Source organism: Trichomonas vaginalis, chromosome I, assembly GCF_026262505.1.
Source record: "Trichomonas vaginalis G3 chromosome I, whole genome shotgun sequence".
Classification (NCBI taxonomy): domain Eukaryota; phylum Parabasalia; order Trichomonadida; family Trichomonadidae; genus Trichomonas; species Trichomonas vaginalis.
In genome coordinates this window covers 6797602-6814369 of record NC_067203.1, presented here as the reverse complement: position 1 = coordinate 6814369, position 16768 = coordinate 6797602, and the positions used below count along the sequence as shown (strand labels likewise).

The following is a 16768-nucleotide window of genomic DNA, read 5'->3' as shown; positions in this document are numbered from 1 at the left end:
TCAATGAAAAAATATACTATGTCGACCTTAACGCTGCGTACATGAGGTTTGTCCAATATATCCGACTGGAATTCCAAACGAAATGGTGAGTTCCCGGGAAGGAACTATACAGTTGGAAAAGTCATACAACAAATGTATGATATTAGGAAAGCTTCAAACCCCAAACTTGCAATGACACTCAAATTGCTTATGAATTCGACATGGGGATATTCCATTAAGAAACCTCAAGATGAAGAGTAAACACTATGAGAAGGTCGACAACTTTGTTGAAAGGTTTTCTCCTTTTGTTTTGAAATACGAGTTCACCGAAGGTCAAAATGGCTTAGTAACCACAGTAAAACCTATTGTCGAACATTGGTCTTACCCTCAGTTCGCAAAGGCAGTCCTCGACAACTACAACAAATTCTTCTCCGAGGTTAAATCCAAAGTTGTGGTATACTATGAGAACATCGATGCGCTCATGACGAACGAAGAAGGCTATAACAAACTCATTGAAATGGGAATGGTCGGTGAAAAGATGGGTCAATTCAAATTGGACAAAATTTTCACCGAAGTTCATGTCCTCTCCAAGCGTAAGTACTGGGGCATACTTGAAGACGGCACAGAAATAAAACATTGCATGAAGTAAAAAATTTTTATTCGAATTTGAATCGGACAGGTCGAGTTACACCATTCTTGGTCTCAAACTCATATATAACCTGTTTGTCTGTATTTTCGTCGACTATGGCACGAGACACGAACATTGACCAAACGGACAAAAAGTGTCATTTCGGATGGTCAAGCAGCCAATCGCATTCGAGCACTTCGAAGAAGCCTTACGTTCCAAGGGAGAGGGTGTCTGGTGCAAGGCAGAGGTCATGAAACTCTACGAGCAGTACATCCTCAATGCCTGGGAGGACAAATCGTCCTTGGATTGGCAATTCTACCAACTCCTCTGGGACGACCTCCTACGCAACTGGGATAACGAAAGAGCCCAATTCAAAGGTCGGGAACTAATTTTACAAATGACCATTAATTTAACCTACTTATCCAACTAAAAACTTAAATTTACTCGGGGTTTCCCCCTAAAATAAAATTTTTTTACTCTTAGAACCACTCGAGGTTCTCCTTACGGTTGTTGAGCTTGTCACCGTCAATGTGTCTGACCTTCGTCTTCTTGTTTGGATTTGGAACCCATTGCATACCGACAAGCCTTCCCATGGAAATTGTACCGTAATTTCGAAGGGTAAGGCTCAAGTGTCCCAAGTTGTTGAGGACTGGGGTAAGAACCTTGCCGGTCTCCTTGTTGCGGATTTGGTATGGGTAGGGCTGGGAAATTTCATAACCGTCATCGGCAACAAGGGTTGCCCAAACTTCCTTTTCTTCGTGTTTCTCTTCTTCTTCCTCTTCTTCTTCTTCCTCTTCTTTGATAATACCTTCGGCAATTCTGTGTTCACGAAGTACGGTGTTGCATGTTCTGTCCTTTCCGAGTGCCGCCCAGATGGTGTCAATCTCTTCGAAGAAACGGTAGATGAGTCGGGCAAGGTTTTGGTTCTCTATGTTGTATTGGCGCAAGGTTTCCGCGAAATCGTTCAGGACTTTCTTATTGGAAGCTTGGTTCGTGAGGATTTCGACTTTGAGATTGGTTATCTCTTCCATAAGACTACTTTGGAGAGTCTTAATGGTGTTTGACAGATGAGCGTTCAATTGGGCAATTTGAATTTGAACTGGGCGCTTGTCTGGCAACCTTGAAAGGACATCTGCCATTGAGTTTGGCTTCGGTGCTTGTTCGGACATCGAAAAAATGAAGTGGTTTGAGAATGACGGTTTTACTTCAAAAAGCTTGTTATGACGGTTAAGTCATACAACAAGTTTAAAATAATATCTTGTTCTTCTTCTGAACGTTTGTTGTCTCTTCCGATAAAAGTTTCGAACATGAGAACCAAAAAACGTTTTTTGAGATTGCGGAAGAGTTCAGGCAAACGTTCATATTCTGGATATGTTGGGAGCAGTTCGAAACATCTGAGCTGACTTTCGGACAAAATTGGGACAATGTCAACAAATTCATCTTTGGTCGGACTGCTTGAAGGTAAGTCCCTTACATGTAAGTAGCTCTGGTAAAGTCTTCTCATTTCTGCTAACTTTTGGAGTATAGCTTCGTAGTTTAGAAGTTTTAATTTTAATTGTCTTATTCCACTCTTGACATCTAAACGGTAACTTTGGCAGCTTTAAGTGGAGCTATCTGTTCCTTGACTTCTGCAATTTTGGTTGCAATTGTGATTTGAGCTCCTTCAAGTTCGCCGTCTATGTCGTTCTCAACATCTTCAACCATAGCTTGAAACTCTTCATCGGTCCATTGAGTTTGGTGTGGGACGAATTTAACTTGCTTCATTCAAAAAATGAAAAAAAATGTTTTTACTCTAAACGTGCCATATAGATGTTTGCTGAACTGGTTGGATGTCGCCTTCTGAGGTTATGTAGAACGGTTGACCAGAGAAGTGAAGGAGAGACTGAATTGCCAATTTCATATGGGGTAGGGGGTTCTCCTTGTTTGGTATTTTTATCCAAGGACGTTTGTTTAGGAACTTAACAAGAGCTTCTCTTTTGGCGTCCTTTATGCCATCGTAGGCTGTCCCGTCTGGTATTTGAATTGGAATTCCAGTCGAAGTCTCGAGCTGAAGTGTAGACCTTCCAGAAATAGAGATGAACTTGACCTTGGGCTTCATTACCTTGCGCAAGTAGTCTTTTAAGCAGTCGTTAATTTCAATTAGGTAAATTGCCTCGTCAAGTCTTTCTTGCATTCCAAGTTCTTCCATCCGACAGGAAAATGTTTTCCCGACAACTGGAAAAAATTTTTCCCGACGACAGGAAGAACTCTTCCAGTTGTCCGTCCGTAAACCATTCAAATTTTCGAAAATTGAGAACTTTTTGGTCGAACTTCAGAAAAAGTTTTTCCTTCCGACAGAAAAAGTTCTTCCTTCCGACAGGACACAAACGAATGTCCGACGTACCACCAACCGAGTCCATTCCAAAGCCAGAAAAACCGAAAGCTGCAGAACCACAACAGTCTCCTCAGCAACCTCAGTTCCAGCAAGTACCTCCACCAAATTACTACCAATTTCCACCTCAATGTTACTACCCACCACAAGGCTTCCCGAACTACCCTCCTCCTCAGCCTATGCCTTACTTCCCCAACCCTTGGATGTTCCAGCAAGCTCCACCCCAGCAATTCCAATTCCAATCTCAATCGAAGAGAGACCAAGACTTCGAAGAAGGTCTGAACCGCTTACGCAAAGAGTATGCTACAGCTCCAATGGAAGACGACAGGCTTTCAGTCTCTTCCCTCAAATCGACCGATTCGACTCGTACCACAGATTCGGTCAAAGACAGAGACGACTACCTCAAGCAGTCTGAGAGACTCTTCATCTTACAGCCATTTACAGTTGGAGCTCTCAAGAACATGCGCAATTACGAAGGTCAGACACCAGCTGGAGACCGCAAAACAGACGTACTCGCAAGAGCCGTCCAGCTCGTCAAGACAAAGACTGAGATAGTCGACTTCATTCTTGCAGCTTGCCCATACAAGTAAAAAAATAAACAATTACGAGTTAAACTTTTTATTCTTTCTTTTCTGAGTTGTTTAGAGCTGGTTTCTCTTGTAGGAACCTTTCGTACTCTTCCATGGTCATGTAATTGCGAATTTTGTACGCAATTCCAGGTTCGTTGTTTTTGAACCTTACGTATGTAACGCTTCCATCCTCCTCAGGGAAGTAAGCTGCTAACATCTGACCAAGTTTTCTCGGTGACTCGGAGCTCATAAAAATGTCACTTTTTAAACGTTAAGTTTTTAGTCTTATTTTACCCTTTGTTTACCCTTTGTTTGTCAAGGTAGTATTGGAGTGCAATTTCTCCAAATTCTCTGTGTCGGAGTTCTTCAGCATTTTCCAAGGTGTACCTGGAGAACTCAAAGAAGTTGTCAAGAACATACTGCCATGCTGCTCTTCTGAGTTCGTCGGTATTTTGGAAGTGTTGCACCTTCGAGTCTTCTGACATGAAAAAAATGACACTTTTTCATTATATAACTGTTATTTTTTGACGAAGAGAACTTTTGCACTTCGTAAAAAAATCCCTGAAATCGTGAAAAATTGCGAGTAGGTAAAAAACCCCAGTCGCCAAAACTCATGAAAATCGTGAAAAAATGCGAGTACGTAAAAAACCGTAGTCGCCAAAACTCTATGAAAACAGTGAAAAAATGCGACCCCGACTTTTACAGGGGTCGCCTAAAACTCATGAAAATCGTAAAAAAACTCTATGAAATCATATCTTTTATACAAGATATGAAAAAATAAAATAAAGCTAGTTTTTTATAAAATATTTTTTTTATTTTGTATGTAAGAACAGGAAATGACAAACACTGAGTTTGAAACAGTTAAAAAGATAGACAATGACACCAAAGTGGTTAGAATAGGTGATTTAAACGTAAGATACTCAAAGAAATACAACAAATATTCTTTGTCAGACATTATATCACCATTTGGAAAGAAAACATGGCATTGGGTTGGAATTGCTTCAACTCAGAAAATTTTGACAAGAAATCCTGAGCTTATGATATCGGTAAGATTCTGTGGAACTACAGCATATCTCATTGACAAAAGTCTTATACCAATAGTTTTGTTATGGTTAGACCCAGTTGTTGGATATAATTTCATAACATATGGTTCATTCGATACGGAACGTTGCAGTGAAGGCTTACTTTACATCGTTCAGAAACCGAAGGACTTCAATACAAAGAGATATAAGATAGGAAGAACATATAATATAACTCAAAGATATGACAGTATAGTCAATAGAGTCAAGGTTGTGTTTGTGAATGATATGAGAGCTGCTGAAACAGAACTACTTGAAAAGTTTGAGAAAATGTATGGTGCTCCCATAAAAGGTAAAGAAACGTTTGAAGTAGATGAGATAGATAAAGCTATAAAATTATTTGACGAAGTTGCTGAAAAATACATGTAAAGCGTTTATTTTTGGTCTTTTGTGAAAGTCAGATGGCTCAGGTAGCTCTATAAGGTAAATTGTCTTGTCAAATCCTTCTGGCATTCCGAGTCCTTCCTTCCGACAGGAAAAAATTTTCCTTCCGACAGGAAGAACTCTTCCTTCCGACAGGAAAAAATTTTCCTTCCAACAGGAAAAAATTTTCCTTTCCGACAGGAAAAAATTTTCCTTCCACAGGAAAATTTTTCCAGTTGTCCGTCCGTAAACCATTCAAATTTTCGAAAATTGAGAACTTTTTGGCCGACCTTCAGGAAAAATTTTCTTTCCGACAGGAAAAGTTTTTCTTTCCGACAGGAAAAGTTTTTTCTTTCCGACAGGAAAAAGTTTTTCTTTCCGACAGGAAAAGTTCTTCCTTCCGACAGGAAAAGTTCTTCTTCCGACAGACACAAACGAATGTCCGACGTACCACCAACCGAGTCCATTCCAAAGCCAGAAGAACCGACAGCCCCAGCACCACAACAGACTAAGACTCAAACACTTACATTTTTACGCTTGACTTTTTTACAATTTGAACTTTGTTTGCGTAGATGTGAATTCTGAAAGAAGTATGAGGGTCTTGTATGACTTTGTACTTCTCCCATAGTTCATGTCTGTCAAACTTACCTGCCATGGACTCTTTCATAAGTTCCATGAAATCGTCTTCGGACAATCCGGGGAAAAGTATGATATCAGTAAGTATTCTCTTACATCCTTACTTAAACTCTTGGCTGTCTGTACACAAATGACAACTGAGATGTTAAAGTGTCTGAGCTTCTTAAGAATTCGACACATGTCTTGTTCTCTATTCTTTAACAAAGGATGAGAAGCAAAGTCATCTAAGATAGGAAGACATCTATGAGGGTAAGTCTTCCAATCGTAAGATTGCAATTTCTTCGAAATGTATTCTATCTCTTTCTGTTTGTTTCTGAAGTGTTTCTTCTCTAATATTCTCTGCATTTCCTCATTTGGGTCTTTAAACTTCGAATTGACATACTCATTTATAGCATTGTACTTCAAAACTCTTTTTGGTACTTCTTTATCCAATCTAACAACTCAGAGTCTTTTATACATACTAACTTAGACTTTTTTATAATATCTTTGAACGAATTGACGGTTTGGTCAAATTGACCAGAAGTACTACAAATGACTACTAACTCATAGAATGGGTTCTTCTCATCTAGTTCTTGTTGTTGTGCAGCCATTTTAAGATAAGTGAAAGTCTTACCCGACCCAGGTGGTGCAATTAGACCTGTTATACCATTCTGAGGCAAATAAGAACTTGTCATGTATGGGTTTATCTGAGCATTTTCCAACTTCCTCTTGTTCTTGTTTAAAAACATTCTCAATTTTTTGTCAATGTCAGCAAACTTTTTTTCTAACATATTTTTAGAAAAATTAAAATTTTTATCTTTTAGGAAATGTCTAGCGATTTCGCTATCTATATTCGAGACAAGCTTTTCGACAGCAAAACATCTGTCGACATAAAATCTTACATAGTGTAAACAAGAAAGGTGAATTTGTTCTAAGTTCTGTTTCTGGGAATATGACAAGAACCATAAAACCTTAAGCAGAGAAGTCTTAAAATTTGTCAATGACAGACTTGTTGACAGAGATGACGCCTCTTGGAGAGATGAAGTCCAACAAAACTTCTTAGAATGCAAAGAAGACACATGCGCTGTTCTTGAAAATGAAATAGAAAACAGAATAGAAGAGCTATTAAATGACAAAGCACTTTTACAAAAATATGGTTCTGAGAAGTTTGATATAACTCCACCAGAAAAAGAAGAAGAGAGAAAAGAAAGAAAAGAAAGTAGAAGAAGAGAAGAAAGAACCTGAACCAGAGAAGGGGAGATATGACATGTAAAAATAAAATTTTATTTTTAGAACATTTCTGGGTCAATGTCAATGTTCTCTTCCTCTTAGGAGCAAACACTGGCTTAGACTCTAAAATCTTTTTACCCAATTTACCTTGAACTTCAACTATCTTAGACTCATAATATTCATAGTCGTCTGCTTTCTTTGGTTCATAAGGTATAACAAGTTTGTATGCTTTGCCTTCTTTAAGGTTTGAAAACCTTCTGTCAAAACTTTCTTTGACTGTTAACAAACCTTCTATGTCTAAGTCTTCAAATTTCGCACCATTTTTAGTCACAATAGCAAACTTAACTGGTTCGATGTTCCAAACTTTGTCAAATGTAGACTTTTCAAAATGGTAGAAGTAAACATTCAAATATGTGAATGGGTCTAGTTCTTCTTTAAGTCCTGACATGTACTTGTTGACTGAGATGAATTTCGTCATCTTTTCTATCGGATAAAAAAATATTTTTTTTAAAATTTACTCAGAAAATTTTTCTTTGTATATACACCATTCTGAACATCTAAAAGACTTTTGACATTTGCCAAGAATGTTCGTTTAGACGCTGTCATATAACCATACTCTTGACAATACTGTTTATACGAATCGTACAATGACCTTTCATCTAAAACACTCAAAGTCAGTTTCATCTATGAACAGTTCATATACACTCTTGTTTGCTTCTAACAATGTTTGTCTCTCTTCGGTATGTGGAATTTGTCTTGGATTGAACTTAGAAATATCTAATGTCATGAAATATGAGAACAAGTGGTTGTAAAAGTTAGATGTTAAAGTTTCTGCTAAGTCGTCAAAATATTCTGTATCTTGCATATGAGCTTCTGACGTTCTGACAACTACATATCTTCTGTCAGAACTTTCTAACTTCATCGGAACGGCGTTGTTTGAAACCATGACGAAGTTTGCAACATTTTCACAAACTCTTTGGTCTTTATATTTTCTTTCAACAACTCCAACTTTGTCTGTTATAAGACTCTTCAAAAGCATCTGAGTTTAAAACCTTTGTTGTATCTATACTTTGAAGTTCGTTACATACTATAAGTTTCATATTCTCTATTGAAGAGTTAAATTTACCGCAGATGTTTTCTAAGTTTGTCATATTCGGATTCGAATAGCCCTCTAACAGTTTGCATAAGATATCTGTAAAGAAAGTGTTCTTACCTGTTCCTTGTTTTCCAATTATGATGAGAGCAGTTTCATTTTTAGCACTTGGATGTTGTAAGATGTTTGCAAACAACATAAGATATACTCATAGACTCTTTCGTTTCCATTGCATATAATTTCTTTGACATGGTCTAACCAAGCTTCTATAACATTTTCTTTCCATTCTACTTGTTCGTATTTATATCCAGTGAAGATAGAATAGAAGTTTGGAGAAGGTGTATAAAACTTTATACCAACGAACTGAAAAATCTTCTAACTTTGACAATAAGATATCCCAAGCATCTAACATCTTCATGCCACTTGTACGACTTTATTTTCTTAAGTTTCTGTTTACATTCTTGTTCTGAACTATTGTCGCTTTAGGTTTGTTAAAGACTACATCCCATTCTTTCATGACATAACATTCTGGGGCAGAGTCGACATAAATGACTAAACGTTTCAAATTCTCGACTGCTTTGTTATAGTCTCGAAATGGACACATATTTCTGAAGGCTTGGAAGTCATAAAAATCTGAAACGTCTATTCTGTACATTTTTTATAAAAATAAAAAAAATATTTTTTTTATTCTTGAGCTATTTGTTGTTGCATTTGTTCCATTTGTTGCATTTGTTGTTCTTGAGCTATTTGTTGTTGAAGTTGTTCTTGTAGTACAATACTTTCACCAGTTGCATCTTCCAATTCGAAACTTTCTGCCGTCATTGACAAATACATAGGACATAAAAGTTTTACAGGAACAAAGTTTGCGTCAACTAAGGTTAAGTTTATGTTTGCCAAAGTGTTTGAGTTTACTAAAGCTGAAAACTCTGCATTCGAATGAACAATAGGCAAACCAGCAGAGAAAGTGTTGTTTATACGCATGAGTATCTTTTGGTCATAGTAGTTTCTGTTGACATTCGAATAGCACTTTGAACCTAAGTTTGAAACAATATATAAAATAGGTGTACTTAAAGTCAATGGAACAGACATTCCTTGTATGACACCTTTTCCTGTTATAGGAAATTGTTGGTAGTAAAAACCAGATATAAGTTTTGTATTATAGCTCATATCGTTTATAGTAAACTCAGTCGGACATCCAAACATAATGAAACCTGCTCTAGTTGCAGCACATGTTACATCCGTCCTTAAAGTATTAAATAAGTCAACAAAAACCTGTTGTGGTATATCTGAGTAAGTATCTTCAAAGGAGTATTTTTTACCATTCACAACAACAAAGTCTTCTGGTGTCAAAAGAGCAAAACAGGCTTTAGTCGTCATCGTGTTTAAAGTTAGTTTACAATATCGTCCTTGAGGACTTTGTAAGTTTGTTGTTATAGAATTATATGACTCAGGGTTTTTAGTCGTAATAGTATAAACCACTATGTCTTCTGCCATTTACATATATTTAAAAGTTTTTCTGAAAGTGGAGAAGAACTTCATCTAAACTTTCACATGGCGTTTCTTGAAGTTCTCTGTCTAAGAAGTTCAAATATTTTGTAAAGACATAGAACTTTCCTTTGTCTACACGAACAAACAAAACAGGGTCTTTCATATCGTTTCAAAAGTGTGTAAAGTCCTTTACATGAAATAAAAGTCTATATTGTTTTTCTTCAAACATCTTTCAAGAAGTTTTGACATTTACTTAGCAACTAAATTTTAATGAAATGTTGTGGTCGTCAAATATTTTTATGACGTCTGGGAAACTATATTTTAAGTTCAACGTTTCACCTCCTTTCATAACGTTATTTGTCAATGACATTGTATGAAACACCACAGCAAGCAATGTCGGGTTCTATTTCTTTGATGTTTATATCGTCTGCCTCTGTCAAAAAGTTTCAATAGTTCTTTCAAACTTCATGAGGTGCAATGACATATGAGTTCACTTTTACAGGGTTGTGCTCAACCAAGTTTAACATTATACCCAAAGCTTGACAAATCTTCTCCTGAGTTTAAGTTTGTCTTTAAGTTGTTGGTAGTCGTTTCGAATATCTGCAACAGAACTTAAGTCTCTGCTAACTTCAGGATATGTTGGTTGTTCTTTTACAGGAACTATTGTGTTATACCATCTTCGTCTTCGTATGGTTTCCCCACTTCAACATCTCTTTCTTTGACATTGACAACAACACTTTGACTGTTTGTTTGAGTTGGTGAATTTAACTTCACATCTGCCACCGCCATTAAACCTTTTGAAACACTTACGCTTCTATTTTTCGGAAATGACATTTTACTTAGAATAAAAAGATGGACGTATTTGAGTATCTCTTCGAATTGAAGCAAAACAAAGTTTACACACACAAACAATACAAGTTCATTGATAGAATAGTTCTTTATACAAACAATGGAAAATGTTATAGAATAGCAGTCTTTGCTGAACCAAAATATTTTTCATAAAGCAAAGAAAGTTGGTATAACCGAGATGGTGAAAGTTCTTGACGTTGACAAAAATATAACAACAAAACTGACCGATATTTCTAAAGGAAGTTTTTAATACAATATTATATCAAAAACTGGCGTACTGTCAATATTTGACGGAGAGAAGTCAGTTCAAGAACAACTTACTGACCTGCTGCCAAAATCTGCTCGATGGAAGCTGTCGTTATGCCAATCTGAGGAGCTCCAGCAGGTTTCATCGAACGAATTTTCAAAGAGCATCTTCCGTGAAAAGTGCTATTGGTTTTGTAAACTTCTTTGCTTTCAATTCATTTGGACCGTCTCTGTCACCAGTATATTGTATTTGAACTGTACCAACAGTTGAAATACCACCCATAAAGTCTTCTGAGTCAGCAAATGGAATGCCAAGCCAAAAGTTTGAACGGTCTCCATTTGTATATTGAGTGTTTTGAGCTCCTGTATGAGTCCATACTTTCACATATGGCATAATAGAACTTTGCATTTCAGGGTTAATGGTTGTTGTGAAGTTGTTGTGTTAAAGTTCATAGCATCTAATGTCAAGTTGTATGACCTCATATCCTCAACTGTAGAATATTCTTCTCTTGGATAGTATTTGCCATCTATGTTTATATGATATTTAATACCGGGGTTGTAGAAACAAGAATAGTCATTTATAGTTCGTCTGAAAAGAACAAACATAGTATCTGCATGTTTCATTGCAGTTGTTAAGGCAATATCTGTTTTGCACCTGGGTCAGCACTTTGGTTTCCAACTTCACCTGCAAAGTCTTTGACAGATATTTGGTGTATAGGGAACATAAGTGGAACTGCAATATATTTGGCAGCTAAAGCATTTGAAATATCTGGGTCCAACATATAGACTGCAAGTCTGCTTTCTATTCTCTTGCATTCAAATTTTTCGCATGTGAACTTAACTGGGTCCCAAGCAGTTCCAGCAGCATTGAAGTAGTAGTTTACTTCAGTGTTGAGGTTTGAGAAACCAAAGTTTAGGTCAACTTTGTCTTTGCAAAAGTCACAGAACTTGGCTCCACCAGTTCCAGCTACAGTAAGAGTGAATGGGTCTTGTGTTGGTGCAATGACTAAGTTATTTTTGCTTGGAGTAAGTTCGATAGAAATTTTTCCTGCCCAGTTTGGCAAGTATCTTAAAAACCTGAAGATGAGGAAAGATGACAAAGGAACTCTAAGTTTCAATTTTACTTTGGTTACTGCTGCTGCAGTTTGTCCAGAAGGTCAACATAAACTCCTGGAACGTTAGGGTCAAGTCTTCTTATTTTCTCAATAGTTGCATACTGGTCTGTTTGTTCTCTAGCTTGTGGTTGTACTGAGTTTCTCAAAGCGAACCATTCATAGTTTGCCCATGTTACTGTTTGAACTAAGTCAGAGTTAGAATATATCTTATATCCATGAAAACTTCTGGAGCATATTGGTATCCGACATAGAAAATTCCATTGCAACCTTTCTTGTCAGACAACTTGGCAGAAGGTTTTATTTCAATGTCTTGTTCCACGTATAAGAAAGAGTTGTCAATAGAAATTATATGAAACCTGTCGCAAGCAATATCTACTGTTGTTGAAGAACCTTCTCCAAACTCACCTACGTTTCCATAAGAAACAGCAGTTGTATATTCGTAAGTTCCAGGAACTATTTCTGACCTTCTAATGGCATTGTCGCATTCGTTATACCATTCGGAAACATTTCCATTCATAGCATCCAAAACTGTTGGCGTTATATTCTGAGCGGCGTACATTTCATATGGGTAAAAATATAGAATAGTTGGATTTATATGCCATAATAGAACCCACGTGGACCAAGCTTTACTTTCTTCCTGACTGAGTTTTTAACTCTTCTTTTTCCTTCATTGCCACTACTTTCACTAGATGAAGTTACTTCTTCACTACTTTCACTTTGTTCTACTCTTCTTCTTTGGTGTCGCTTTGGTAACTTGCCCTCTGCTTGAAGTTGTTGCATCTTTGCATTATGTTCATCTAGTATGTTGCAAATTTCCCATGTCCTTTTTGCCTTTTGGCTCTGGTCGCCATCTCAGGTAACCTATATCCTAGAAAGAGTTTGTCATAGTTTTGTATTTGAGTCTTTGCGTATTGTTTGCATGACTCTGTCCTGAGTTTCCGGTTCAAGCTCTTCAAACAGTGCCTGTCCATATGGAATAAGCTCGTTTCCAAATATATGTTTTTGTAGCCATTCTGGTTTTCTTTCCATGTTACCAACTATATCTTTTGTGAATGGGAAAGCTTTTACCCAACGTTTCAGTCTTGCGTCATTTATTTCTGTAGTTGGTTTTATTTTGTCAAGGAACATGTTTTTCAATACTAACATTTCATTTGGTACTGTCAATTTGAGTTTTCTTAAATATTCATCCCTTCTCAGTTCATTGTCTGCAAAGTAAGTTTTTATGACATTTTGCAAACTTTCATTTGCAAGGTCATGTACAATAGGTTCTCTTCCTTCTCTCTCCCTAACTGTCTTTCTAAACTCTTCACCAAATATACCATCTCTATGGTTCTGTGTAGTTCTTTGAGATAAATGTTTTAGAACGTCAGGTGTTATATTTCCATCAGCCATGTTCATTTCATACTGGTCCAAAATATCTGCATGTTTCATATCTTTCAATGGCATTAAAGCCGCGCTTAAAATACCAGCTATATCTGGTTCACCATTGACTTCCATTGCGTCTACAACTTCTTGGAATTGTGGTTGTAAGTTTATGAACCACCTATCCGGGTTAGCTTTAATGACCCCATCTCATTGTAGTTCCATAGTCTGCAGAAAACAAAAGTAGGTTTGTTTCCATCTTGGTTAGGTTCTGAATGAACTTTAAACAATGTTTCATTTCTATATGTTTTGTTGAAATTTAACCTTTTATTTTCACCGAGTTCATCCAAAGATTGAACGTTATATCCTCGTAAGTAAAAAGGGTTGTTGTATTTGTGTACATTTTCTTTCAGTACTTCCATTCTATGCTGAATATTTTCATCTGGTGTTGGAGTCTTTTGTATGTCGGCAAACATTTTTCGATATTCTTCTACTATGTCAGCCGAATTTTTTTTAGACTCTTGGAAATATTCCATATTCTCCGCATACTCTTGTTGAGGGTCAAGATTTTTCGGCTGTTCCAAATCTTCATCTAGTTCTGTGAAGTTAGTTTCCAAAGGAGTGACTTGTTCGTTTCCTTCAGGCTCTTCTAGCTTTTGTTGCTGAACTATTTCTTCCATGTCTGGTTGTATCTGAACTTCTTCCTGTGGAGTTTCTTGTACCTCATCTGCTGGCATTTCATATATTCCGAGACCGTTTTCAACAAGTTCCCTTTCTAAGTCATCCGGACTCACAAACCTTTCTTCTTTCGTTCCGTCTCTATTTTTTACGCGTTTCATGAAGAGAGTTAAATTGTCATTTAGCTCTGACATCAAATATCTCGGAGTAAATTCGTTCATGTCATTTGGATGATATGCTATTAAATCATATCCCTTAGCGAGCTTGTATTTTCCAGGTTTGAGATTATATCCCCTTTGGTGCAGAGCCATAAAGCTAAATAGGTTCGGGTCAGTATTTCCATCCTTGAACTTTCGAATAGCTTCTTTATATCTGTCACTAAAGTCAATAGTATCTGGGTAACCATAGTCTTCTTTAAGCATTTTTAAGAATTCTTGGTTTCCTTGTTCTCTACTTCTTTTATGTCCTTGCTCTGTTTGTGGTTGTTGTGCAGGGTTTTGAACTGTTGGTTGTTGTGCTGGTTGTGGAGGTGGTTGTTGTGCAGGGTTTTGAACTGTTGGTTGTTGTGCTGGGTTTTGAACTGTTGGTTGTTGTGCTGGTTGTGGAGGTGGTTGTTGTGCTGGTTGTTGTGTTGGTTGTTGTGTTGGTTTTGGTGCATGCCTGTGTCTATGTCCATGTGACGATGTAAATGTTTTAGGTAGTCCTGGTGCAGGTGCTTCTCTTGGAGGGTTTGGTGGTATATAAATTCCAACAGCTGGTATATAAGTTCCACCAGCTGGCACATATGTTCCATCTGCAGCGTAATGTCCTACCTGACTTTTCGTTCTTAAGAAAGCATTTACTAGGTCTGTTTTGGTCTGTTGTAACTCTTTTTCTTGACTTTTCACAACAGTTGCTCTAACGGCGTCATAGGCACTTTGAACTGCCTGTCTCGTTGCTGCATCTGTTATTTTCGTCATATTTTGTGCTACTTCTTTTAACTCTTTGTTGAAACCTTCAGACTTCAGTTTCTTTCCAGATGAGAAGTCGTTCACTTGTTTCACCTTACTATGAAGAGCTTCGAAGGCGTTCTTAAAGTCAGCATTTGTTAAAGCTTCATTTGAACTGTCTTCATCCGCTTGTATTTTTGTCCTTATTGACCCTATAAGCTGGGCTGCTTTAGCGTTGGCTTGGGCATCTAACCAGTCATTGTTAGCTTTTATATATTCTGCGCTTTTCATTGCCTTTTGCATGGCTGCGTCGTTATTTTTACTTTCTTGTGCTAAGTTTTCATACTGTACGGTTTGGTTTTGCAACTGTAAAAGTTTTTCTGCCTTTACATTTGCTTCAACTTCTTTTTTATACTCATCGCTATCCATATATGTCTTCAGGGCTTTTTGTTTTATCTCTTCATCTTTCAGTACTTTATATCGAGTAGTATGGTTTTTCAAATTTACAACATCTTGTTCCATTTTTGCTACTTCTGCTGCTTTTTCTGACACTTTTTTCGCATATTCCTCTGTACTTAGTTCTTTCAGTTGTTCTTCTTTCTTCTTTTTCTCTACGTTTAACTCATTGAGTTTCTTTGTGTGTCTGTCATATTCTAGTTTCTTTTCGTTTTCACCTATTTGCTTCTGTATGTCTATGTTTGACTTTTTGACATCTGCTATTTGATTTTTGAGTGAACTCAAATTCATTTGACTTTGAGGGTTATAGGCTGTTCCGTCTGCAGCTCCACCATAGCCTGCCATTTTCGCTAAAAGTGCCGCTCTTAAACCTCCACTCTGTGCACCAGTAACTCGGTTTAAAAGCATAGGATTGCTTGACATTTGTTGCAACATAGTGGGGTCATTCAGCATTTGTTGTTGCAACTGGTTTTGTGGTGTCAGTCTTACTATTGGATGTTTCAATGCTCTCTTCCTCTTACGTATATTCTTACGTAGCTTACGTGGCATTTTAAGTGAAGTTAAAAAGCGGTTTTATACTAAACATCTTCGGGGCTAGAGGGCACGAAGTGCCTGGAAGCCCCAATGCCTTTTTTTTTTTTTTTTTTCTTTTATTAAGGAATATATTGATTTGGAATATTCCAAAATAATTTTAAAGTTTTTGTATTGCCATATGAAAAAAAAAAGGTAGTGGGGCTTCCAGGGGCTACGCCCCTTCTAGCCCCTAAGAAATTTTTGAGAGTCGTCACTTTTCTGTCACTTTTCAGGAAAAAACATTTTTATTATATATATAAAATGAATTTTACAAAACCACCGTTACCCTTCTTTGGAAATAAGAGTAGATGTAAAGATATTCTATTGAGAGAACTTAAGAAACTACCGAATGGTCTAACATTTGTAGATTTGTTCGGTGGAAGTTTCTATATATCTCATTTGTGCCATACCGTATTCCCAAACTCAAAGATTATATGCAATGACTTCGACAACTATATGAACCGTCTCAAACATATACCAGACACAAACAAAATATTGAGTGAGTTGAAAGAAAAGATACCTATAGGCAAGATGGAACGTATACCATTAGATAAGAAAAATACTGTCAGAGAGGTTTTGAAAAAAGCAGAGTATATTGACTGGGATAGTATATCTTCTAGACTATTATATAGTGGTGCTATAAGAGTTCATGACATTGAAACACTTATGTCAAAAGTTTTATATCTTAACTATACAAAGGTTTTCAAAGAGAACATAGAAAAATATACTGAGGGTATAGAGTTTGTGAGATGTCGTTGGACAGAGTTGTATGAAAAATATAAAAACAAGGAAAATGTTTTCTTTATAGTAGACCCGCCGTTCTATAACACATGCGATTTTCAATACCAAGTAGACTGGACTTTGAGAGACTCTTTAGAAACTTTAGACGTTTTACATAACCATCCATGCTTTTACTTTACATCCGATAAAAGTGGTTTGGAAAGTGTCATGAGATGGTTAGAGGACATACATGACTATGAGTTTAGATATGACAAGATAGAATATGAGAGAGGTCCTATAAACCGGGAAAAGTGTCACAACAAAGAAATTTTATTGGTAAGTAAATGTGGTTTGAAATAGGACTACTTGTTTTAGGTTTTTTCCATTGTGTCATTTACTTATTTGACGTGGCAGAAAGATATAGA

The 16768-nt window shown here is 36.9% G+C and overlaps 8 protein-coding genes and 2 pseudogenes across 10 annotated transcripts, besides 2 other annotated features; 4 read left to right on the top strand and 6 right to left on the bottom strand.

Moving 5' to 3' along the window:
• Positions 1-13259: part of a mobile genetic element that runs on past the window's edge.
• TVAGG3_0942130 lies at positions 133-628 on the top strand (annotated as a pseudogene). Its single transcript has one exon. A coding segment is annotated over exon 1 (496 nt).
• TVAGG3_0942120 (uncharacterized protein) lies at positions 774-1037 on the top strand (the record flags this gene model as incomplete). Its single annotated transcript, XM_051252938.1, has 1 exon — positions 774-1037. The coding sequence occupies one exon, from the start codon at positions 774-776 to the stop codon at positions 1035-1037; it is 264 nt and encodes an 87-aa protein (XP_051078512.1).
• Positions 2186-2371, bottom strand: TVAGG3_0942110 (uncharacterized protein; the record flags this gene model as incomplete). The annotated part of the gene is made up of 1 exon (XM_051252937.1): positions 2186-2371. The coding sequence occupies one exon, from the start codon at positions 2369-2371 to the stop codon at positions 2186-2188; it is 186 nt and encodes a 61-aa protein (XP_051078511.1).
• Positions 2594-2795, bottom strand: TVAGG3_0942100 (uncharacterized protein; the record flags this gene model as incomplete). Its single annotated transcript, XM_051252936.1, has 1 exon — positions 2594-2795. A coding segment is annotated over one exon (202 nt), but the record flags the coding sequence as incomplete, so codon positions are not given.
• On the top strand, positions 2978-3568 carry TVAGG3_0942090 (uncharacterized protein; the record flags this gene model as incomplete). Its single annotated transcript, XM_051252935.1, has 1 exon — positions 2978-3568. One exon carries the CDS (start codon positions 2978-2980, stop codon positions 3566-3568), a length of 591 nt encoding a protein of 196 aa, XP_051078509.1.
• On the bottom strand, positions 3597-3797 carry TVAGG3_0942080 (uncharacterized protein; the record flags this gene model as incomplete). Its single annotated transcript, XM_051252934.1, has 1 exon — positions 3597-3797. One exon carries the CDS (start codon positions 3795-3797, stop codon positions 3597-3599), a length of 201 nt encoding a protein of 66 aa, XP_051078508.1.
• Positions 4095-4313: a mobile genetic element.
• TVAGG3_0942060 (organellar and viral DNA polymerase type B) lies at positions 4384-4995 on the top strand (the record flags this gene model as incomplete). The annotated part of the gene is made up of 1 exon (XM_051252933.1): positions 4384-4995. The coding sequence occupies one exon, from the start codon at positions 4384-4386 to the stop codon at positions 4993-4995; it is 612 nt and encodes a 203-aa protein (XP_051078507.1).
• On the bottom strand, positions 8612-8908 carry TVAGG3_0942050 (uncharacterized protein; the record flags this gene model as incomplete). Its single annotated transcript, XM_051252932.1, has 1 exon — positions 8612-8908. The coding sequence occupies one exon, from the start codon at positions 8906-8908 to the stop codon at positions 8612-8614; it is 297 nt and encodes a 98-aa protein (XP_051078506.1).
• On the bottom strand, positions 11299-12142 carry TVAGG3_0942040 (annotated as a pseudogene). Its single transcript has one exon. A coding segment is annotated over exon 1 (844 nt).
• A 144-nt stretch (positions 13260-13403) lies between the features above and the next one.
• On the bottom strand, positions 13404-15116 carry TVAGG3_0942020 (protein of unknown function, DUF4106 family; the record flags this gene model as incomplete). The annotated part of the gene is made up of 1 exon (XM_051252931.1): positions 13404-15116. A coding segment is annotated over one exon (1713 nt), but the record flags the coding sequence as incomplete, so codon positions are not given.
• Positions 15117-16768: the final 1652 nt, after the last annotated feature.